The 23,850-nt window shown below is 40.4% G+C and overlaps 1 protein-coding gene across 5 annotated transcripts in view; it reads left to right on the forward strand.

The window, feature by feature from the left end:
* The window catches only part of SPOP (speckle type BTB/POZ protein), a 63,382-nt gene extending 40,628 nt beyond the window's left edge, over window positions 1-22,754 (forward strand). For 3 of the 5 annotated variants that reach the window (XM_006218637.4, XM_006218638.4, XM_072938903.1), the window contains 9 exons: window positions 3,144-3,287; window positions 3,904-4,025; window positions 5,930-6,081; window positions 6,202-6,329; window positions 12,770-12,947; window positions 15,598-15,653; window positions 16,152-16,274; window positions 19,906-20,048; window positions 21,474-22,754. In XM_006218637.4, the coding sequence (XP_006218699.1) occupies window positions 3,210-3,287; window positions 3,904-4,025; window positions 5,930-6,081; window positions 6,202-6,329; window positions 12,770-12,947; window positions 15,598-15,653; window positions 16,152-16,274; window positions 19,906-20,048; window positions 21,474-21,618 (1,125 nt within the window). In that variant the 5' untranslated portion in view covers window positions 3,144-3,209 and the 3' untranslated portion in view covers window positions 21,619-22,754. The remainder of the gene's footprint in view (window positions 1-3,143; window positions 3,288-3,903; window positions 4,026-5,929; window positions 6,082-6,201; window positions 6,330-12,769; window positions 12,948-15,597; window positions 15,654-16,151; window positions 16,275-19,905; window positions 20,049-21,473) is intronic. The other 2 variants (XM_015251470.3, XM_072938904.1) reach the window with 2 other exon arrangements.
* The last annotated feature ends 1,096 nt before the right edge of the window (window positions 22,755-23,850 follow it).

Raw genomic sequence — 23,850 nt, forward strand, 5'->3', positions numbered from 1 at the left:
TAAGATCGATCAGTGTAGAGCTGAGCCTGCACCTCATACCTGCAGAGTCAAGTTTTATGCTCCTAACTAACATGCAAAATTTACATCTTCATTGCCAACCTGCCCAAAAGGAAGTTTTCATTAGGAATTTTGAAATTTCATTCTGGCCCCTCCTGGCAGTAATGGTAACTGGGATTTGTAAAACTGCCTAAGCTACATTTACTCACTACTAGACAAATAAACAGTTCTGTGAGAATGTGTTTTCCATCAAATGTAAGCCCACGTCAGTCACAGGGCTCTTTTCTTGATATTATCGTGGAATCCTGAATTGCACAAACCAGGGAAGCCTAAATGCTGTTACAGTGCTTAGTTTGCTAGCTTAAGTGAAATAGCACATCATATTTATAAGATTGTTAACTTCATCTGTGATTGCATGGGATGCTTTAATTATAAATGCATGTAGGGTAATGTTTAAAACCAATGGGGGCTCTGGTAATACCCATGGTATTACTCTGTGAGGGTGCAACTATATCCTTAATCTTCCTCCATGCTTATGACTTAAGTGGCCAGTGAATGTGTGAGTTGAGTGATTTTTGTTGTTGTTTTTATTTATTTTTACCTCTTTCTACAAAGGATTTGAGGCACTTTCCAGAAATGCTTAACATATCAAAAAGTAAAATAAACAATTGAGGGAATTAAAACAGTGAATAACAATGTTAAGAAAATAATAAAACCATAATAGAATGATCATATGAGTCTGTGTAGAATATTCGCATATAGAATGAGTATATGAGCCTATAGTTTCAAGAGTTGGGTCACAGATTTGCCTCCAAGTAGCCAAGCGGAGAGGGCAACATGATCAATTACAAGATTCATATTGTCTGTCCATAATTAAAACAGTGAATAACAATGTTAAGAAAATAATAAAACCATAATAGAATGATCATATGAGTCTGTGTAGAATATTCGCATATAGAATGAGTATATGAGCCTATAGTTTCAAGAGTTGGGTCACAGATTTGCCTCCAAGTAGCCAAGCGGAGAGGGCAACATGATCAATTACAAGATTCATATTGTCTGTCCATAGCTGAAAGCAAACCAGGTGTTCAGGAAAGAATTTCTCCCTTGTATACTATAAACCAGACAATGTGTGATAGAATGGAATAAGTACATCCTTACACTTTTCCTACAATTAGTAAAATATATTTTAAAAATAAAGTAGAACAGTACAAAGAGTAGTATACACTAACATAGTTGTCATTTCAAACTAATAGACATTTGTATTGTCATACTGGCTTCAGGTCATCCTAATTTTAAAACAAACATGAGGTCAACTTGAAATGTCTCATGTTCTTTTCCCAGCTTTATTCTTTTTTGCTCTCCAGTCATGAATCTGATACATAGCTTGTCAGTGATTTTTTTCACTTAGTACTCTATGCATACATCTGTAAATAATATATAAACCATAAATTTACGTAAATGATGTACTGCACATGACATTCCAAAACTTTTTTTTCATTAGCATTGTGTTTGATCTCATCTCTTTGGTGCTGTAGATCTAGTTCATTAATTTTAAATCCTGAAATGTTTTTCATTATATGGAAATAACCCAATTTAGTTATCTATTTCCCTCCTAATGGGATTTTTTGTTTGTAACAATGCCACATTGAACGACCTTGCCTGTGTCTGCTTGTGCCCATGTAGTTTTTCTAGGGCAATGGTTTCAAAATGTTCCAGAACCAGCACATCAGAGTCACCTGGGAACTTGTTAGAAATGCAAATTTGGGGGCCCATTCCAAACCTCTGAATCAAAAACTCTGGGGCCCCAGCAATCTGTTTAACAGGTGATCCTGCTGCACCTGAAGTTTGAGGACCACTGTTCTAGTGCATGTATAGTTACAAGTAGGATTACTGAGTCTTGCGTGTACATATGTTCAACTTTATTAGATGTGGCAAACTCCTATCCAAAATATACTTACTAACTTACAGTCTTACCAGCAGTATATGGAGTTCCTACATCCACATAATGGTATGGTTGATTTTTTTTCTTGCTCGTCTCGCAGGTGTAAAATGTTTTAGAGCTATTTTATTTCCTTATTTATGACTGATATTTTTATAGGGTAGTTCACCTTCTTATTTATTTTATAGACACAATTTATATGTCAATTCATATATTAATAAAATTATCTCTGCCATACATTGCATGCTTTTTTTTTTCAGTTTGTTTCTTACTTTGTTCATGGTACTTAAAAGTTGTAACCAAATTCACCAATATTTTGAATGGCTTTTATGTTTAGAAAGGCCTTGGAGGGGAGAATTTTGAGTTGGATTTGATTTGCTACCGGGACACCCTGTTGAGACGTATAGCAGTTATTTGAAAATGGTCTGAGGCTTATGAGAGAAGTCAAAGTTAGAGATTTGGGGAACGTGTATAGCGGCAGAAATTTGATGCTATTGTGGATAAAATTACTGCAAAAGAGAATGTAGATTAAGAAAATGATTGAAGATTAAACCATAGGAACAACAATGAAAGAAGAGAATCCAGTAAAAGAGGTTGAGGAATGATCAGAAAACAGAGAAAGCAAGGCAAAGAATCTGGAAAATCAGATACTGACGAAGTGTAAATGGGGAGAGATCTTTAATGCTACATCTAAGAAAGGGGTAAGTGTTGCCCTTCCAGAGAGCAGCTACCAGTGGGTTGAGGAATAGAAGACTACTCTTAATAATAAGTTTGCACTGAAGTGTAGGAGAAGATGAGACAGTAGTTGAAAAGGTAACAAGGTCATTTTCCTTTCGGAGTGAAGTATTTGTACCCCTAGGGAAGAAGCCAGTGGTGAAGTCGTATGCGATATTCACCATGGTCTCCTCTTTAGGAAGCCTTTTCATGGATTTACTTTAAGTACCCTTTGAGTAAATTCACTTGGTAAGATAATATTAACTAGTATTATGTAGATTAAAATAGGGTGATATTGTGAGGAGGAGACAGCTTTAGGTTAGGTTATCCACTCTGAGGTGAACATTGAATACTGAGGAGCCATTTGAATCATAAGAGTAGAGCATTCCACGCTGGAGACAAAGTTTCCAGTCTCTGGAAGGTCACATGGAAGTAGTAGGATAGTATACCATTAATCTAATGAAATCCTCTTGCTTCTTGGGTCAACCAGGGTGAAGAGAGAACAGAAGTCTTTGTCCCCTGACTTTGGAAATCTTGTTTAACCTTCAAACTGGCGATGTCAAGGGTTCCAAGTCCTCCACCTCCGGCAGAAATGTCGAGTGGTCCTGTAGCTGAGAGTTGGTGCTACACACAGGTAGGTGTATCCTGGGAGGATTTGGGTAGATGAAAGGAATCAGATTTCTTTTCTACACTGGGTTTCCTTCTTTCTCTGGGATATGCTTGACAAAGAGATAAAGTACTAGTCAGCTTTCCATTCCTTGGGTATCCACAAAGAATCTGAGTGCCCTCGGCTGCTGTTTTTCACTAGAGGTTGAAAGGGGGGAGTCTTTGAAACTAGACCCACCTACATCCCCCTTGTTGGAAGTGTGTTCCTCTGCTGGGAAACTCCAGGGGAAACCAAGTCTGAGATTTCCAACCCTAGGCTGTGGCATCAACATCTAAATCATCAAACATTGAACAGAGGTTCATTTTAGGTATGGCTTAGTCATCTGCTTTGCCAGCCTTGTCCATGTTTTCTCACTTTTCATCCAGTGTTTCTCAGAAGTTGAGAAAAGTTATAAAATCAGTTGGTCACTGTGAGATTTCTTAAAATGTGGATGAGGGACAGAAAAGGCTGGGCCTACATGCTGGCCAAGTAGTGCTGTCTCCCTGTGAGATCATGCAGAGAGAGGGAGGGATTTTCTGAACTCCAGCCTGTTTTCCAGGTTCCCCACTTCCTATTTAATTGCTTCCTGGTTTTCTATCAACAGATCAAGGTAGTGAAATTCTCCTACATGTGGACCATCAATAACTTTAGCTTTTGCCGGGAGGAAATGGGTGAAGTCATTAAAAGTTCAACCTTTTCGTCAGGAGCCAATGATAAACTGAAATGGTGAGGAAGAAAACATCTAGCTCTAAACATTTTTCTGCAAGTTGCCTGTTGTTCTTGGTTTCCCAGGAGACTGACTAGAATGTAAGCTCATTGATGGCAGGGACTTTGTTTTGTTCTTAATGTACTCCTCAGTGTCTGATACGTAATAGACAAACTTACTGCATATTTGTTGAATTTGATGAGTATATCAGGGATCAGCAAACTCAAATGGCTGTAGGGTAATGTAAACAAGTGAAGAGGGCCAGTGTTGTAAATAATACCCACACCTGGTGTGAGTGTTGACCACTTGGCAAACTGGGACTAGTGAGCGTCCTTCTAAAAGATGTGGTGTCTGCTCACCTCCAGCTGACTTTAGCTATGTGTAAATAAATGCTAACCATTGCCAGATTTTCTCACTTTTCAAGAAAAGCAAGAAATCTAGATTTTAATGTAAGAATCTCTTGACTTTTAGGTTATCTGTTTTTAAACAATGAAGGAGATTTATTTACTTATGTAACTGGAGCGCCCAGGGTGTGGCTGGGTTTGGAGAGAATTTGATCCAGTAGGCCAGTGGTTAGATTGAGGACCCCATCTGTCTATGCTCTGCCCAGCTCTCCACACTGTTTAACATCTCAAGTCTAGCTTCTCTTGTGATTGAAGAATGACTGTCAGTAGCAATGGGCATAACCCACTACCATCCAACAAAAGTGTTTGAACTTTCTTTGAACTAATTGTGTGGCCAAGAGTATGTCATACATGCCCTGATTGGTTTAGGTATAGGTTCCCTCAGTTGATCCCTGTGGCAAGGGCAATAGGATCTGGTAGTAGGTGTCAACCCCATCCAAACCATGTGATCTCCTGAGGAGAGAAGGCAGTGAAGAATACAACCATGTGCTCACGCAAAGACCAGAATGCGTGTCTGTGAACCACTGTTTTTGACCTCTGATGACCCACTGAAGAGTTTAGCAATTCTCCAGTCATTTAGTATTTCTTGGCCACGTACATTAAGCAGTGTACCACTAGGTTCTGAGAGGAGGCTTATTCTTAGGCATTGTTTTTAAATCCATATCTTCAGCACAACGTACAGCGAGGTATGTGGCATATGCACTTCCTAAAGAAGCACTGAATTGGGCCACCTGTTTGAGAGAGGTGCCGTAACACTGGCAAGGCCTAAGGATACATACGGCCTATGTATTACACGTGGTAGAAGCAGTGTCTGAACCACATGCAGTTCAGCTAATGACATTTACAACTTAACTCAGTTGAACCTATTCCGTCTGAATTTTGTTTTGATCCATTGGTAACAGATTGGCATCTCTGCCTCTATTGAGAAGTCTAGCTTGGAACGCTACCCTGTGTAATGGGGGTTTACTTTTGTCTCTGCTTCCTCCATACTGCCTCCTTTATTTTAATCTTAGAATATTATTGCCAGATTGATAACATATCTATAAAAGATTATTTACTGTTCACATATTTCTCTAGAACTCTTTTTATCTCCCAAAGTGGTATTGAAAGGCTCATCGACTTTTTTTTCTTCTGCTACAGTCCTAGCAAAATAAGGGGCTGCCTTTCCTGAGACTGAGGATTAGAGTAGACTAAGTCTAGGCTGAATGGTAAAGTATTTTAGGGAGAAAAAGAGTGATTTGGGAGATTATGAGGAAAGAGGCAGAGATACAAGGGATGTGTTGTCAGATTCTAGGATAACCCTTTTTGTTGTTTACTTTTTAAAAGGTGCCTCAGTTTGCTCTAGAACTGTGATTTCCAGAGTAGTCATTTACTGAATCAGAATCTCCTGGTATGGGGCCTGGGTTTTTGTTTTTTGTAAACATCTCCCTCTCTCGATTCTGATGTTCTAGTTCCCACCTGTCATTTCTCAAGCCTACAAACATGGATGCTTTCGACATTTTTTTTCCTGTTTCGGGTAGGTGTTTGCGGGTAAACCCAAAAGGGCTAGATGAAGAAAGCAAAGATTACCTGTCACTTTACCTGTTACTGGTCAGCTGTCCAAAGAGTGAAGTTCGAGCAAAATTCAAATTCTCTATCCTGAATGCCAAGGGAGAAGAAACCAAAGCTATGGGTAAATGCTATCTTTGTTTGACTCTATTTTCACATCTAGCAACTTTATACACTGACATGTTGTAAATTTGGTCTGGTTTTTTGAGTAACCCTAAATACAACTTTTTTTTTTTAACCCCAGAGAGTCAACGGGCATATAGATTTGTGCAAGGCAAAGACTGGGGATTCAAGAAATTCATCCGTAGAGATTTTCTCTTAGATGAGGCCAACGGGCTTCTCCCTGATGACAAGCTTACCCTCTTCTGTGAGGTGAGTCCTTTTACTGTGCTGTGCAAGTGGCAGTTCCTAGACCTGACGGTATCCGTAGACTTAATTGTTTGGTATCAAGGACAGAGAGTAAGATCCCCAAGAGGAGTGATGCTGCATGAATGTTATTTATGTGCCTGATTGAAAACTGTCTCATGATTTCAGGGTTGTTGGACATCTCAGCTTTCCACTTGTTGCTCTAAAAAGCAAAGATTGTGCATTGTCCTGGTTATGTGTGATGTTTTAGTTGTTTTGATCAGGCTTCTGGCTTTTTCATTGCAGAAATCTTTTCAGAAAGCATTTAGAAGGACTGTTACTTTAAGCTGAGGAGCCTGGTCAGCAGCTAGATATGTATTTTTGTTCCTTAAGCTTTCTGGCTCCTCCTTGAGTTTGAAGTCCACGTGTGTTTGATAGATCACTTTCCTTTTCTGCTCTTTGAACTGGATGACTGTTACCAGGAGTTGAGTGTCTCCAGTTTGTCTTGCTGGAGTAATTGTGAAATAGGAGGGTGAGAAACATTTTTTCTAGACCGAAGGTTATGTAAAGCTCTCTAATTCATTGTTAGCTAAGAGAGTTATCTGTCAGGAGAGTCCTTCTCTCCCTAGTGAGAGGGTCCCTAAAGAGCCTTTTTCAGGTTTATAGGAGAAACCTTGTAGTAAAATTCCTAAACTGAGAGTGAGTTAGAAAGTAGTTTCTTTAGTAAGTATATACTAATTAGTCATTTCATGCTGTTATCAATACATTTATAACTACTCATAAGCTCACATTGTAAGAAATGAGTCAAACCTCTAGTCAGCCAGGATGTTGGTGTTCCTATACATTACATGGTCAAGGAGCCACTTCCTGAGCAGCATGACTTGATGAGAATGACGGCTGTGCTTTCATGGGGAGGGTGCAGGCAAGTTCCCCAACTGCCGGTGTGCTCTGTCAAATAATAGGGGTGCACCGTGAGTTAACAAGTTAACTCAATAACAGTTCCAAAGGCATGTCACCATCTAGACAGCAGGGAAGCTGCCCCTTAGGAATCTTGCCCTTTCGTGGAAGAGGCCTGGCAAGCAGTAGCTGGCTTCTTTTCCAAGTCACAGCTCGTTGAACATTTCCACAGGATAGTTGCTGGTGCTTCGGAAACTTGGGAGGTCTAGTTTTATTAAAATATCACACTGAATACATAACATATAGTTTGCATAATAGCTACCTTCTCTCTTTTTTAATTGCTAAGTAAAAGAAGGAAATACTAGGGTGATAATGTCTATAAAATACATAAAAGGTTGCAGTTGTTTTTTTTATCTAATGGACTTGGAATTTGAATTCTACATAAATCCAAGTAGATACAGATCACACTCAGTTGCTCAAGTGAAGAAGTGAAAACAGGTGGTTTTGTGTGAGGTTAGATGTTATATAAACAAGCCGTCAGTTTAATATTCACCCTTCTTAGAGATCCTATATTTCAGAAAAAATTTTTAAATAGAATTCTAGTTTCTGTTGGAAATGAAAGCCAGTCTTTGAACTATTCTCTAAAGGAGGAGAAATCACCTCTAAATAATGCATTTGGTGGTTTAGGCAATACCGTAGACTTTTTGCAGCATTTTCAGGTCTGCACTGGGTCGACTTTTCTTATATGCTTCCCCCCACCCCCAAATCCATTCCATCTGCCCCAACCCTTGTGTTGACATTCTTGATTTGGAAACCAATTGGCCTGCCCTCACTTGGCAACCTCTTATCCTGTGGTTAAGTCCGAGGCACTGTCTCCCTTCGCTTCCCCATATGAAATTCTCTTAGGAGAAATCCTGTGGTTAAGTTTAGAAATGCCTTAGTGACTTAGAAGGGAAGTGAGATGACACTTTGGAAATGAGGAGATGTTGAACAGGGAAACGTCTGCTGGGTTCTGCTGATGCCATCGGTTTCTTACCATCGGACCAGGTGTGCCATCTGTTCCTCTCACACTTCTCTGTTGGCCACAGGTGCTGAGTGTTGCTTCTCATTCTTGGGCTTGTGCCTAGTGAGACTCGTTTCTGTTCCAAGACTCTCTGTGGACTTAGTAGCATTCAGCATCGCAAGACAGTTGCGTGGGGGGGGGGGAATGTGTTGGATATGTGGGTTTTTAAAATGTCTGCAGCTCTTCTAAGTTCTTAGCACTTTTCAAAACTAGAGCATTCTTTAGTGCAAATTCTATCCCTTTGACCTTTGATCCCTTCTATCTGGCGGGCTATTTATAAACAAGTTTATTTTGTTTATATTTGTATTTGATTCATTACTGGTTTAGTTAGCATTTTCTTATAATTTAGAGGCTTTTATGAAGTTGATATCCACATACAGGTTTAGGTTATGAGTACTCCACTGTTCTATTCCTTACTCAGCCTTCGGCTTGGGCACTTCTGTCCTGTCCTGATGTAATAAGTACAGTTGTTTTGTAGGTTTGGGGTGTTTTTGTTTTTTGCTGTTCCCAGAGGCCACAAGAGGGAATCCTAAGGTAAAGAATTGAGACTTACACATTTGTGTGTTAGGGCTTTATTTAAGTGGTAATGTTTAGATCACAAACTCTGACAAATGCCAAATGGGTGGTCTTGTTAATACGCCATTTTCAATTCTCAGTGATCTTTTTGTCTGCTAGGAAATGTGGCGAGTCCTCCAGGTTGATATTCCTTAGTTAACATATTTGGAGGCACTTTCAAAGCATTCCCTGAATTGTCTCTTATCACAATCCTTTGAGCTAGGTTGGTTCTCTTCTCTTGATTTCACATTACCGGGGAGAGAAGCAGTGCCTAGAGAGGTCGGGTAATTTTCCCTAACATTGTGCAGCAGATTAGTGTCAGGGCCATGTCAGCTCTCCGTTTTCCATCTCTAGTCTGCTGTGCTACCATGAGTGGAGCTGAATGCCATTCACCCAAGGAAACATGGGCTCTACCATGTTTTCTTAACAGAGAATTTACTTTGGTAATGAAACAGAGACTCATGAAAGCTTTATACTTCTCATGTTCTCTTTAATAATTTGGACGACAGAAAATCTGCTTGAAATGTTTCAGCTTCTATTGATCTTCTCTCCGTTTATTTATATTGAAAACAGGTAGCAGTTAGCAGTGAAGATGTGTGCATTTCACCTTCAACGCATATGCCTCTGACAGTTAGTAGATTCCAGTGCCTCTTTGTAATGTTGCCCTTAAAGTTCAAATATGAAATACCAAATATGAACTACCTAGACACTAGTTAACTCTTAAAACATCTCTTTCCTTATCAAACATGGAATATCCCTTCATAGCCTGGGAATATATGTATTTTTGCCAAATTTTAAATATGTGTGTCTGTTAGTTTTTTATCACTTTATTAATGGATTATTTGGATATCTTAGTTGCACTGTATGAAAATGCTAATGTTTGATTGTTCCTGACCTACAGAAAGGGTGATTTAATATGTAACATCATTATAGGTTATAAAACACGATAATGTAGTAAACCTACCACCTAGCCCAGCATCACCAGTAACTTTGAACTGACCTGTATATGCTTGTCCCCTATCCCTTAGATCTAATGTCTCCTTACTCAGAGGATGATAATAAATAGCTTTTTTGAATTGTTTGTTATCATTCCCTTATTTATTATCTGTATGACTGAACAAGTATATTGTTTAGGTTTGCTTGTTTTTGAGCTTTATGAAAATGGTGTGAAAATGAATGTAGTCATCCAGGACATGCTGTTTTCACCTTATGTTTCTAAAATTTATATTATGGATGTAACTATAGTTCACTGAATTTTAGTGCTGTGTGATGATGGTCTGTTGTGTATTTACACAACAGTTTTTTGTTTTTGTTTTTTTAATTACTAAAGTACAGTCAGTTACAATGTGTCAATTTCTGGTGTACAGCACAGTGTCCCAGTCATGCATATACATACGTATATTCAACAACAGTTGATCAGTTTATTCATTCCCTTGCTGATGGACGTTTAGATTGTTGCTAGTCTCTTGATTAGAAATAGTGCTGCTGCCATAGACAATCTGTATACAGTCTGTTTATCTTTTCTTGATTGTTTTAATTATATAGAATTTAGAAATATATTTCCATTGGTTTTATCTTGACTTTTTATGTTTAGACAAAATACACAAGAAATGGCACAATCTTTTATGAAATTTTATATCTTTTATGAAATTTTTTAAGAAAAGGAATTGAGTTTAAAAGTGAGGCCATTTTACAACTTGAAATTTAGAGGGTTATACTGCCTTCCTGAGACATTTTCATGCAGTCATTTCCAAGATGACATAAATGTCACAGTCACGTCATCTTCACAGCTGCAATTCTGAATGAGTCTCTATAGTCAACTTGATAGGCATTAAAAAAATCTTTAGTTTTTCTCAAAATGGTATCGTCTTAGCATCATCATTTGCAGAGGAAAACAATCCCTTTCTAAGTTAAAAGTTTGGGCTCTGAAGACTCATTTGTGAATGCCATTTAAAATTTATTTTTAATTAAGCGTATTTAATGTTGGTAAGAGGTGCCAGACGTTCAGAGCTCTGGAGACTCCAGGCATCCATATATCTGCAGAACAAGCCTGGCTCAGACAGTAAAGGTACATTCTCCTTCCCGCTGTGTTCCTGTCTGTGCCTAGAGAGAGGAATTGCCCCAGTGAGAAGAGTCACAGTCTTTGGGCCTCACTCATTACCAAGTGCACATATAACTAGCACAGGGTTCACTAGTAACAACTGTTTGAAATTTATCTTAGCTCTCGCCAGTTCATTTTACCCCATTTAGTTAATTGTCATCAAGTGTTAATGACTTTGGGCTCCTGTCAACCTGGTTTAATTCAAGCTTAGGAACCCAGTGCCAAAAGCTTTCTCCATTCCCTTCATTGGCCATCCCAAGAGGTTCCTGCCTTTCCCTATGAGGAGGTTGGGTTTAATTGGTCTTTTCCTTGGTTGTTGGTTTTTTTTTTTAAATCTGCAATATTTTGAAGCTACAGCTGGAAATAGGCACCTTCTACTTTTGATATTAATATTATATCAAAGAAGTGAGGATGTTAATACAAGAAAGTGACTGAACCAAATTAGAGATCTACACAGGACAGTCTCTGTGGGGTGGTTTGTGTTGGGTCCTGAGCTATTAAAATAATGTTATACTCTGGCTCTGATAAATGTGCTACTGTTGCTAAGCACATTCATAATTGATTAACTTGGCTGCTTCATTGCTTAAGACCGTAACAGCTAGTTTTAAACAAATGAATAAACTTCTTGACCTGATAGTAAATATCTGACTCCTACACAGAAGAGGCTGCAGGTCATTTGGATGGGGCATTAACTTTCCCTCTGGGTTTATGACTGCATTTAAGGGATGACTTGCATCTTGAAGGTTAAAAGAGATTTGGGTCATTTAGGATGTTCCTGAGCTATCTTCTTCATCTAACTCATAGGAACAGCAAGAATAGGGAGCTGATTCTCAAGGTTTGTGAATTCTGCTTTGATTTTAATGCTTCAACCTAATATGATGTAGGAGAGGAAACAGCAAGGGTTGTTAAGCAGAAGACTGATCTGTTGGGTCTTTTCTTCAGTCTGGTGATTTACATTTATTTTATAATGTTGTATGGTTTATAAACCCTTTTATTTCATATCCTAGCATATTCATCTCAGTTTCACTGACCCACCCAAAAGTTACCTGGGTTTTTATCTAGACCAAACAGTTAATTCAACCGGTAAAACATGCTGCTGCTTGAAGCCAAGTGGCAAGTTGAATTCCACTCTAAACCCTTTGTAATCATTCTGTTCCAAAGCTGTAATAAGTGCATGTCTAGCTGGAGCCAGTCGTCTTGTATGTCATTGTCACAAATGGCTGAGTGAGGATGTAAGTGTGTGGGATACCCACCCAGTAACCACTATCCAAAATCTTCCAAGCCCAGTCCTGTTCATTAAACTAGCACTTGTGAGGAGGTGCCAAATATTCACCAGGACCTATAGAAGCTGCATTTTATTCTTATGTTCCAGACTTAACTGAAATAAGTGAAGTGCTTTTAGCCTTATTAGATTCTTTTCTCTAGAGAGTTTAATTTAAATGGTAGTTTCTATAGGAGTTCTTTGTAAATAACTTTTTGCTTAAGGCATATTCATAAGGTGAATACTTGAGGTTTAATATTTGTTTCTGTCTGTTTTTTCCCTCTGGTGGTTTGGCCTAGGTTTTCAGGGCAGAGGAGGCAGAGCTTATTAGAAGTTTGGAGGAGAAGGAGATTTGTGGGGCGCTCTCCTCATTGTCCTGAGATGGTGTAGAATAAGTGTGATTGTGATAGTTTGGAAATTATTTGATCTGGAGGATAAAGCCTTGATTTGTGGAGGTGGTTTCAAGAGAATATGACTAACATCAGTATCTGAATGTATTGTAACAACAAGGTAAAACTCATCTCTCCTCCTGCTGGGAAGAAAAATCCTGGTAACAAGAGCTTTGGATTGTGTTTTCTTGTCTTTCACAGGTGAGTGTGGTGCAAGATTCCGTCAACATTTCTGGCCAGAATACCATGAATATGGTGAAGGTTCCTGAGTGCCGATTGGCAGATGAGTTAGGAGGACTGTGGGAGAATTCCCGGTTCACAGACTGTTGTTTGTGTGTTGCTGGTCAGGAATTCCAGGCTCACAAAGCTATCTTAGCAGGTTGGTATTTATTCCTGGGGAGCTTTAGTTTTGGTTAAACAAGGAAAAACAGTGGGTGCATAATCATCTTTTGAATAACTTCAACTTTTTGAACTAGTACAGAAAAACTACTACTAAACATTTTTATATTGTAGTGATATTAGTTATCATAACCAAAAATTCTACACTCCATAAAAGTGGTACTTCTGTTTTTTTCTGTCTATAGTGGACTTAGACCACCATTTTCAAGGAGTGGATGATGACATGTATTTAATGCCTTTGCACCTAGAGATCAGAATTTAAAATCCTGATTAAGAGCAGGTTAACAGCCCCTAGACAGGGACTTAGGATGTAATGGAGAGGATTCTGGACTCAGGACTAAACCATCACGTAGCCAAGTCCCCAGCGCTGGAGGTCTTAGCCCTCTTTTCCATACAAATGTATTAGAAGATTGAAAATGTTGCCAGTAACATGGAAGATCACACCTTGTTCTAGTAATAGGCCCTTAGTCTTTAAGACCAGAGAGGTTGCACACAGGAGGAAGTGATAAGGCAGGACTGAGAGCCTTACCTCACATGAAAGCATAGTATTCAGCCATGAGACGTAAGGGGAAACTACATGAACCTTCAGGCAACAACACATTCCTTACCAAGACCCTCAGCTCCGTCATTCTAAAGCACTTACCGTTCCCTCTCTCATGTAGGTGTTACTGACTATTGCTAAAGGAAGTCATTAACTCTTAGGTTAGTGTCTCCATGCCCAGCGAGGCCCTCAGCGCTGCTGAGAACTCTTTCTGCAGATATATAGTCAGCTCCCTTTCTTTTTCTCAATAATAGATACTTCAAACCTTTGCCACTCTCCACCTCCCAAAAATGGCCCTGCTACTCTTCCACGAGAAAACCAAGGCCCTTCTCCCTCAGTGCCTGCCTCTCACCTCGCCTGCTTCTCCCCGCATTCTAGCGGAGGAGTTCTTCCTCGTGTCCAGAGCAGACTGTGCTTTCTGCTTCTGTTTCACGTCTCACGCTGCCTTCTCAGAAGTCTTACTCTGCCCGTTACACCCTTGTCATCTCTCTTTCTCCTGTTGCCTGTTTACCCTCAGCCTGCAAGCTTTTCCCCCTGGTTATTGTCTCTTTTCTTTCAGAACTAAATTTCTTGATTTGGCATATTCTCCCTCTCTATAACCTTTCCTCCCGCTTATCAACTCAGTTTGCCTTCATGCTACAGAAGCAGTTTTCCAAAGTTATATAACCTGCTGGTTCGTAAACTTGAGGGACTCTTTAGGTCATACGTTATTTGACTCCTTTCTTCTGGTCCTCTGGCTGCTTCTAGTGTGTGGCCTCCCTCTTCTTCTCCCATCCCTTTAAACACTGGTGTTCCCTGAGGGTTGCCTCCGTTCTCTTTTCACTCTGCTTATTATCCTAGGTGATTTTATTTATTTTCATAACATCAGCTTCTATCTGTGCACTGAACCCTCTAAGCATATTGCTACTTTAGACCCTTCCCTCTTTGTTAAAAACACCAGCCTTTTATTTTTATTTTTTATTGACTTGTAGATACTGTACGATACTGTGTAAGTTGCAGGCATACAATATGCACCAGCCCTTTAGTCTTCAGCTTCTGTAATGTATAACCCTTCTGAGGGAAGAACAATGAGAATTGATATCCTTTTGGAATAGATGAAAATATTGAGGCTCAGAGGGTTAAGTGATTTACCCAAGATTATGTGGTTAGAAGATGGCAGATCTAAAATTAGTCTTTTCTTACATCAACTAGGTCAAAGTTCCAGCTACCTGTTGGCTCAAACTCCTACTATGTGTTCCATCTGTTCTCCCTCTCAGGTAGAGATTGGTAGTCTCAACTTTTACCAAAACCCCTGATTTATTGGGCAGCATGATAAAATTTGAGTTCATAGCCATGTTGTTAATTTCATGGTTGAAATTAAGTTTACTTATTTTTCATAGTGTTCGTTAGACTAGAATGGGCATGGCTTAGAATAACGTCCTTTCATTAGTCCCACCCCAGGGAAAAAAGTTAAGAGATGTTAAATACTAAGGAACGAGAATTTGTCAGGTAGCATTGAGCTTTGAAGGGCCACAGGTGATTAGGATATCTCACTGTTTTCGCCTCCTGGGGGCGTTATCATCTCTGTTGATAATATGGGGCGTGGAGGAACGGAGAGCCTGCCGTAAACAACCCTGCACTTCATCTAGTTTAGTGGATGCCACTGAGCCCTGTTCTTGACCTCCTTGCTGTGTGGTCCCTGGAAGTGCAGAGAGTAGGTGTCATTGTTCTAGGCAAAAATGCAAATATTAGGACACCCTTCATAGACCATGAAGGACCTTTCATTCGAGCCCCCAGATCTACCCAGAGGATACCATTGTCATCTGACATAGGTACTTTGAGTAATTTTCTTGAAAGATGAATGCTTGGAATGGAACCAATATGAAATTATTTTGAAAGGAGTGATTTCTTTTTTCTCCCATATGTATTATAATTATTCACTTATCAGTAAATATAAAAAGAAAGGAATTTTCCAATTCTGGTATAATTTGATATAAAATACCATTTCTGTAGCAATGGGCCAGGAAAGAAAATGATCTCTTCTTCATAACAGAACCAAGAGATTTTGGTGTGATAACCCTGTCTGTCCTGTTTCCTTTTCACTTTGTAGCTCGTTCCCCAGTTTTTAGTGCCATGTTTGAACATGAAATGGAAGAGAGCAAAAAGGTATGTTAACAGAATGGAGATGTGTCTTTTTAGCTAAGTGACTAGAATCAGATGATTTCCCAATTTGGCAGCAAATTTATTTTCCTGACCATTTTTTTTCTTTATTGTACTATTAAAATGGAGTATAGTTCTCTGACAGACACTTCCTGAGAGCAGAGAGAAGTGGTCTGGAAGCCACCATTCTAGGTAAAGCAGACTCACTATTCTAGGCAGATCATCTATACAGTCTTGGGTGAGGATATTAGACATGTTTCTACTCAGGAAAAGAACGGTGAAAAATCAAAGTTATAGTTGTCTTGCTGTTGTACTAAAGAAAACAAAAGTGGTATGTAGGATGGGAGAAAAGGCTATTATAATCAAATAGGGCAAAGAGAAATTTTCCATTCATATTAGGTTTAAAATGATACAGGCTCCTCTTCACTAGAGCTTAAAATCACGAAAATCGTTTAGGGATTTTGTTCTTTGGCATGTTTCTCATTTTTAATTTTTCTGGCATAGAATCGGGTTGAAATCAATGATGTGGAGCCTGAAGTTTTTAAGGAAATGATGTGCTTCATTTATACGGGGAAGGCTCCGAACCTCGACAAAATGGCTGATGATTTGCTGGCAGCTGCCGACAAGGTGAGATAAGAGCAGAAAAATAACTACGAAACTGGGGGGTTTTGTGACCTCTTGAGTTTCACAACAGGGTTTCTATGTTGCTTTGTGGGTGAGATGAACGTGTATCTTAGTTTGGCCAGAACAGTCCTGGTTAACATTTGTGTTCCAACGCAGTTATTAATAGCACCCTTTGTATTTTCAAAAGTGTCCTGCTTTGAATGGTAAATTATATGGTCACCCTAAATATGAAAAAGAAGGGTAAGTTTGATGTTTACCTCTCTTCTCTTCACCATCTCAAATTTAACCACAGTTACATTAAAGATTTAGATAATACTAACATTTGGATTTATAATTTATAATTTGGCTTTATAATTTACAGAATGTTCTTGAGTTCATTAACTTTTTAAACTTTGTCAATAAGTGAATGACTTTAAACTTTGTCAATAAGAGAATGACTTTTACCGAGTGTCCTGGTTATTAGCATTTTCAGCTTTTACCTAAGAAGTTATTGAAATATGCCACATTCAATATTGTAAGATGGTGACTAGCTCTCTGGGAAAGAGAGGTGCTGCTGCAGTAAGTGTATACTTTGACTGAGACACTTTTCAACTTGAGAAATGTTAAAGTGTGAAAATAAAAATGTGGGTCTTAGACTCAAGGAAAAATGGTGATTACCTAAAACAACAGGCCAGGGATTCCCAAAGTAAGGTTGAGGGGAAGAGGTTAATGAAACACTGAGTTTAGCCAAGGCAAATTGGGGTTTTTGTGTCGCTCTTTTACAGCAGGATTTCTGAGAACCATTAGTGTTATCAGTGTGCACTGAGTTTCCTAAAAGAGAATATGATAGACCAATTTCTCCTATTTAAGTAATCCTGGAATCACTTTTCTCAGGGATCACCTCCAGGGATTAGTGTTCCCCAAATCACACTTTAGGAAACTGACTTTCATTATGTGGGTTCACCAGAAGAGGTCAGTGACCTGTTCCTCCAAGGCCCTGTGATCTGAGGAGACACAGCTTGGGGGTGGGGAGGGTGAAAGGATTGCTATTTATGCCATGGAATCTTTCTTACGTTGGGGAGCAGTTGAGGCAAGGGGGTTAAAGGGCTTAAACCCAGTCAGCAATAGACCCTGTGAGGAAGATGGTTCTCTGCTGGAGGTGCCTCCTCTTCCCACCGTGATGCTGCAGCCCACATCTGCGGGTCAAAGCTGGCTCTGAACTAAGGGCACCAGAGCCTTCCTGAGATTCGCCCCCAGGAGTAGTCTCCTTCCTCCTCCCTTTGCACCCCTGAGGAGGGGGAAAGTATCTGTGTTTACAGTGGAGGTTTTATCTTTATTGATCAGCTTTTTGGAGTGTTTGTAGAGGATGAGGCATGTAAACCCAGTCAGTGCTACAGTGCTACAGGTGAAAAGGATTGAATGATAGCTGTATCCATTTTATCACCTTTCAGGACTTTATTAGTACAGTGAAGCAAAGCGAACATCCTACACGCTTCCAGTCTAGCTCAGTTCTGACACAGTAAAGTTGGTTTCAGTGGAGACAGTAAGAAAAATCTCACTGCGAATTCCGAGGAAGTAGAAGACACAGCCCAATGCTTGCTTTTTATAAACATGAGTTTATAATGATTCTGCCTCATCCCGCTGTCTGATTTTCAGTGAAGCAGTCACTTGTAATTATGCATACCAGGCATTTATCCGCCTCGTCTTCTAGCTCCCATAAGGATGAGTAGTACCATAAGGTCCAGTTTTCAGACAGAAATAGTAAGGCTCAGAGTTGGGTCGTCTCAGAGCCAGGGCTAAACACTGCTCCTCAGAGAACCTGCTGAGAACCTACTGTACGTACACAGTATGGGGACCAGCCTGAACTGACATTCCAGGGATGGTATTTTTCAGTACAATGTCTTAACTTACTTTTTAAAAGATGTAGCATGTGAATCACAATAGTGCTTTAAATTTATGAATGAGAAGTAACTGAAGGGCGCATTTTCAAATTCCATTCAGAATTTCCCGTTAGTCTTTGCTGTAAGCTTATTTGAAACATTTTTACCTTTACACCTTTTGGTGAGCTTCAGGAAAACAGAACAAGAAATTTTTTATGGAAGGATCTAAACATCTAGAATTCACCCAAGAGGCTAAAACAGCTTCTTCTGAGCTTTTCCAGTCTCCTGGGGACATGCGTAATTAGACCAAAAACAAAACAAAACACATTGCCCAGGCCTGGGTGACACAGTTTCAATCTCTGGGGTAAGTACTGCCATTAGACAGGTTTTTCAGAAGCATAATTAAGAAAAAAAACTTTGTCCCCAAGGGAGAAAAATGGCTACTTTTGTCTAATTATGCAGTAGGGATCAGAGCTATTCGCAGTAAAAGTCCTTTTAAAAGAATGAATTGAGAAAAGATAAGATGAATATTCTGTGCAGTGTGGGATAAAGACTGAACATTTACTCAACCTTTTCCAGCCTTTTAAAACAAAAACGGCAGCCTACTTTCTTGCTTGTCTACTGTCATTCCTGTTTTCCATGGAAACTATTTTCCAGTTACTCAAATGTAAAAAAATTAAAGCTGCACCGAAACCAATAAAACTCTCTTTCTGCTGCAGGAGATCGCGGTGCCAGCAGATATGCCTCCTCACCCAGAATTCATAAAAATAAAATTGTCCTGGTTTGAGTGTCATGATTCAGCCTGGAGGAGAATTGTGTCACTGAGTTCTGAGGCTCCCAGGATGGTACCTATACGGAGACTGTGGGCACCCTCAGAGCAGACCCTTCTCCTGTGAACTAATTATGACATTTTATTTTGTGCCTTCTTTTATCCCTTCTTCCTCCTTATCCCTAAAAAGTTACCTAGTAAGTTCATAATATATCTGAGAGCAAGTAGTACAGTTGCGTCAAAACAAATCAGCTAGATCCAATGTGCCCAGTATTAACCTGGACCTTTGTTTCCAGAGCATATAGAACCCTTTACTAGGAAAATAGGAAGTTTTTAGACTGAAACTGGATCCAGGGTCTCTGTTGCTTTGTTCTTTTACTCTAAGAATCCTAACCTCAACGCCAATAAAATCGGTCTCTATTTATCCTTTTCTGTTGAAAAGGAGGCCTTTGGTTGACCCTCATTCAGGAACAACTAGTGGCAGAGATGCTGGTGAAAGTCACCACGGGGCTCCCTTTTACAGCCTGATGGGCAGTTGGAATACCCTGCCGGGCTGGTGACACTAGACAGTGCTTAAGTAGAAAGGACTGTGCTTCACCCTAGTCTGGCTCTAAATAAAAGGACTGCAGAAATTTAGAATGTGATGTCCCTGATGACTTGAAGCAGAGTGATGCCTCATTGTAAGGGTAGGTAGTGACGGTTTAAGAAAACACTTCCATCATAGTCAGGGTAGATAAAACTTGGAGACGTGGATCTGTTCTGTAACTGCTATTTTTCTAATAGACTTTAGCACTTGAATGGCAGCTCTGCAGGTTATTTTAGGTGTCTTCATGTCGGCCTTCAGAGTATGGTTATGTTTTGTAATTGCAGCCGTAGCCTTTTCATGGTCTGTGCAGTTTTGTTCCGGTATCCAGTTACGTGACGGTGCTGCTGAAGAAAACAGCTTCAGTAGCAGTCAGCCCAGAGCCATTCCTGCCCTGACGACAGCAGTGCTTGTGTTTTACAGTATGCCTTGGAGCGTTTAAAGGTCATGTGTGAGGATGCCCTCTGCAGTAACCTCTCCGTGGAGAACGCCGCAGAAATTCTCATCCTGGCTGACCTCCACAGTGCAGATCAGTTGAAAACTCAGGCAGTGGATTTCATCAACTAGTGAGTTGGCATCTTCAAAGTTCTTTCAGTATAGTTGGGAGAGCTAGAAAAATAAATGAGAAAGACTTTGAATTAGTGAGTAAAACAGGCAAGCAGCTTCATTAACCTTTTAGAAGTAAGTAGAGAGTTAATCATTTTTTCCCTTCGGCTTGACAATCTGGAAAATGGTTTTCCTTAACATCAGTCTAATCTGGTTGGTGGGTGAGGTGTTCTACTACCTTGTAGGGTTGGAATTGATGAAAATGATAACTTGCTGGCCTGAAAAAGCTGTGTACCCTAAGATGATAGCACCTTTACTTCACAGTCACTGGCTTAAAAAAAAAGACATATAGATGTCTGGGGAACAGAAGTATGATTGTTATGAGTTAATAAAATTGTCCAACAGTCGATTGCAGAATGGAGCAAAGAGAAGGCATAATAAGTCAGTCGATGAGGTCATTAAATACTGTTTTGAGAGAGAAATGTTCATTCCAGTAGATCTGTTCCTTCATCCTGATTGACAAGTGACCTGGCCATATCACTTTCTGAAATAATTCTCAGTGGGATGTGTTCTACTCCTTTGCCTGATGGGGAGTGAAAGTTGGAAAAAGCCCCAGGAGGAGAGCAGGCCTTATGAAGCCCTCACAACAGCACTTCTGGGGTGAGACCGGTCTAAGAGGTTGCACGGTAGATGAGTGAACATTATTCAACACCGAAAATGCCCTGAAACAGGAAACAGTGTCCTCTAAGTCCGTTTGTGAGATTGTTTCGAAGAAGTTACCTATTGAGGCAAAATGTTTCTTTTTATGGGGGGGGGGTAATTAGGTGGTTTTTTGTTTATTTGGTTTAGTAGAGGTACTGGGGATTGAACCCAGGACCTTTGTGCATGCTAGGCACGCACTCTACCACTGAGCTATACCCTCCCCCACCCCAGGCATAATGTTCCTTGTAGTGAGTGTTCACTCAGTGCTGGACGCTTGCTTGGTGCTTTTTAGATGTTAACCATTCAGTGAAATGTGGTTATTATCCTCTTTTTTGATAATCAAGCAGGCCCCAGGCTATGATCTGCTTTGTGGTTATGGGACTAGTAAATGGCAAAGCCGGACGGCAGCTCAGAGCTGTCTGACCCAGAGAACCCCTCTCTCTCTTCAGTGGCGTCACCAGGGCGTACGTTTAAAGAGCACGGATGATGTACATGAGCCTGAGGAACATGTCATGTTTTGTATTTGAGACTGTAGTGGCTCAGAGTCCTGGTTTGCAGTTACGACAGCCATAACTTGGTCACCTGTCTGCACACTGTCCAACAAACAAATTCTCATGCGTATCAAGGGTTCTGTCTGAGTGTTTCTTGCACTGACACCCGTTACAGCAGACTCTGGGAAATTAGGCTGTTTAGTCCATCCTTCACTCCCCCTTTGGTAACCCGTCTCTCCACATTTCTCCCAGTCATGCTTCAGATGTCTTGGAGACCTCGGGGTGGAAGTCGATGGTGGTGTCGCACCCCCACTTGGTGGCGGAGGCATACCGCTCTCTGGCCTCGGCACAGTGCCCGTTTCTGGGACCCCCGCGCAAGCGCCTGAAGCAGTCCTAAGGTCCTGCCTGTTTTAAGACTCCGTTCGTTTTCCAGAAGCAGCAGCCACCGTTGCTGCACTGACCACCAGGTAGACAGCGCAATCTGTGGAGCTTTTACTCTGTTGTGGGGGGAAAAGACTGCATTGTAGCCCCAGACTTTTAAAACAGCACTAAATAAACTTGGGGGAAATGGGGGTGGGGGAAGGGAAGGGGCCGGGACTCGGGGCTGTTCAACCTAATGAAAACCCTGTTGCTGCGTCACTGTGTTCCCCTGGCCTGGCCGAGTTTGATACTGTGGGGATTCAGCTTAGGCGCTGGCCTTGAGGACATCCCCGCGGTGGTACTTTGGAGAAACCTGTCTGCATCTGACTGAGCAGAACAAATCATCAGGTGCCTGGAGCAAAAAGAAAATTTAAAAAGGACATTTAGTTTTAAGAGAAGGGAAAAGGAAAGAAGAAAGGATTTTTGCAGAATTTCCCAAAAATCAATTTGTGGATTCCAGTACCAGTAGTATTTATGTTGAGAGAAATTTTAGTCCATCCAACTGTGCTAAAACTTGGATATTTGTGAAAACTCCTCACCACCATGCAAGTATCAGAAGAGCTCTCTTGTTAGCACTTATTGTTTGCAAGAACAGCAGACGTCCTGTTATCCTTTTATGAAAAATGACAAGCGGAGGTGAAAGGGGAAGGAGGTTATTTGATCCAGAAGATGAATATTCTGATGTGGTCGCTTTTGCAAAAAAAAATCTTTATTGGTGTTGAAAACTGGAAAAAATAATTCATCCAGAATTCATACTGTCTTGACAAGAACTATGGTTCTCTGTTTTTAGATATTGTGGAAAATGTTTTTTGGCATTTTTCTCTGATTTTATTTCTTCTCCCCCCACCCTTTTCTAAAAAAAAAAAAAACAAAACACACACACACACACACACACACACACAAAACAAAAACAGCAAAAAGAAGAGAAAAGGAAATTTTATTAATGCTGTATGAAAAAACTCCCAGCCCAGATTGCTCAGCTGTCCGTACCTGACTTGCCGCCTGCAAAGGAGCCAGTCCTGTTCCTTCCAATTTGCCCCCTTCCTGCAGGGGAGAACTTCCAAATGTTAATTTTTTTTTCTTTTTGAAAATATAAATAATTACTATTTTGTACTGTGTGGTATCTCTGGTCTTTTGTTTCACTCACCTGTCTTGTCTTTTGGGTCTGAGTTCTTAAGGGATTTTGAAGGCCTCGTTTGATCCTTGATCTGGCAGAGATTATGCTCGAAATGTCTAGGCAGCAGGGATTTATTGCATCTCTCGAATCTCGAGTTTCCTTTGTGAGCTACCAGCGATCGCCAGTCCCTTGTCCTTCTTGAGGCTCTCACAGCCCACATCCTAATGAGGGGTCAGGCTCCTGCTGCCAGCGCAGGTAATGGAATTGGGCTTTGCTGCACCCTACGTGTTTTAAGACCTAACTCCTGATCTCCCTTCTCCTTAGCTAAATATAAAAATATCAAGGGGACATGAATGTGGAGATTCAATAAAGGGAAATTATTCTCTCTGACTGGTTCTGTCACTGACTGGATGTGTTTTCAGAAGAATTAATGTCTGAATTCCCAGTGAGCTCGAAGAATGCTCCGGGGCTTCTCTGCCTTTCCTACAGCAGTGTGGGACAGGACCGTGGGGTACCCTGGCCATGAGGCCAAGGTGTGTATTATTTGACACCTTAGATGGATACTTAAAGTATTTCACCTTCTATTTCCCTTCAGTGACTTTAGCCTTTGCCAGTTTTCCAGTTTTCATTTATCTTGCCATCCCTAGAATGGAGTAGATATGACCCATTATCAATATAATCAAAGACAGGGTTTCCTCATGAGAAGCCACTCCATTGCACTTCTCAGTTTCCTCCTAAGTGTCACCTATGTCAGCAAGTGCCCAGTTCTCCGAGTTCTGGCTGCTGTCCCGGGCCTCCTGAGTCCTCACTTTGCATATCAGCACGGACGTACACAGGGTCTCCTCTGCCCGTATTGTCTCTTAGGTAACTGCATTGATTCTGCACGTCTGGGTTTTCGGCAAACCTTCATACACAGTATCTCATTTGAACTTGCCAACACCCTGATGAGTTTGGTAGGACAAGTGATAGGTAGCTAGCATCTTCCCATCTGATAGATGAGAGAAGTTGAAACTCAGAGGGACATGCATCAGGTCACACAACTCGAGCGACAGTTCTTCCAACTGATACCCTGGAAAGATTATGTAAGTAACT

The sequence above is a fragment of the Vicugna pacos genome, chromosome 16, assembly GCF_048564905.1.
Source record: "Vicugna pacos chromosome 16, VicPac4, whole genome shotgun sequence".
Taxonomy (NCBI): Eukaryota; Metazoa; Chordata; class Mammalia; order Artiodactyla; family Camelidae; genus Vicugna; species Vicugna pacos.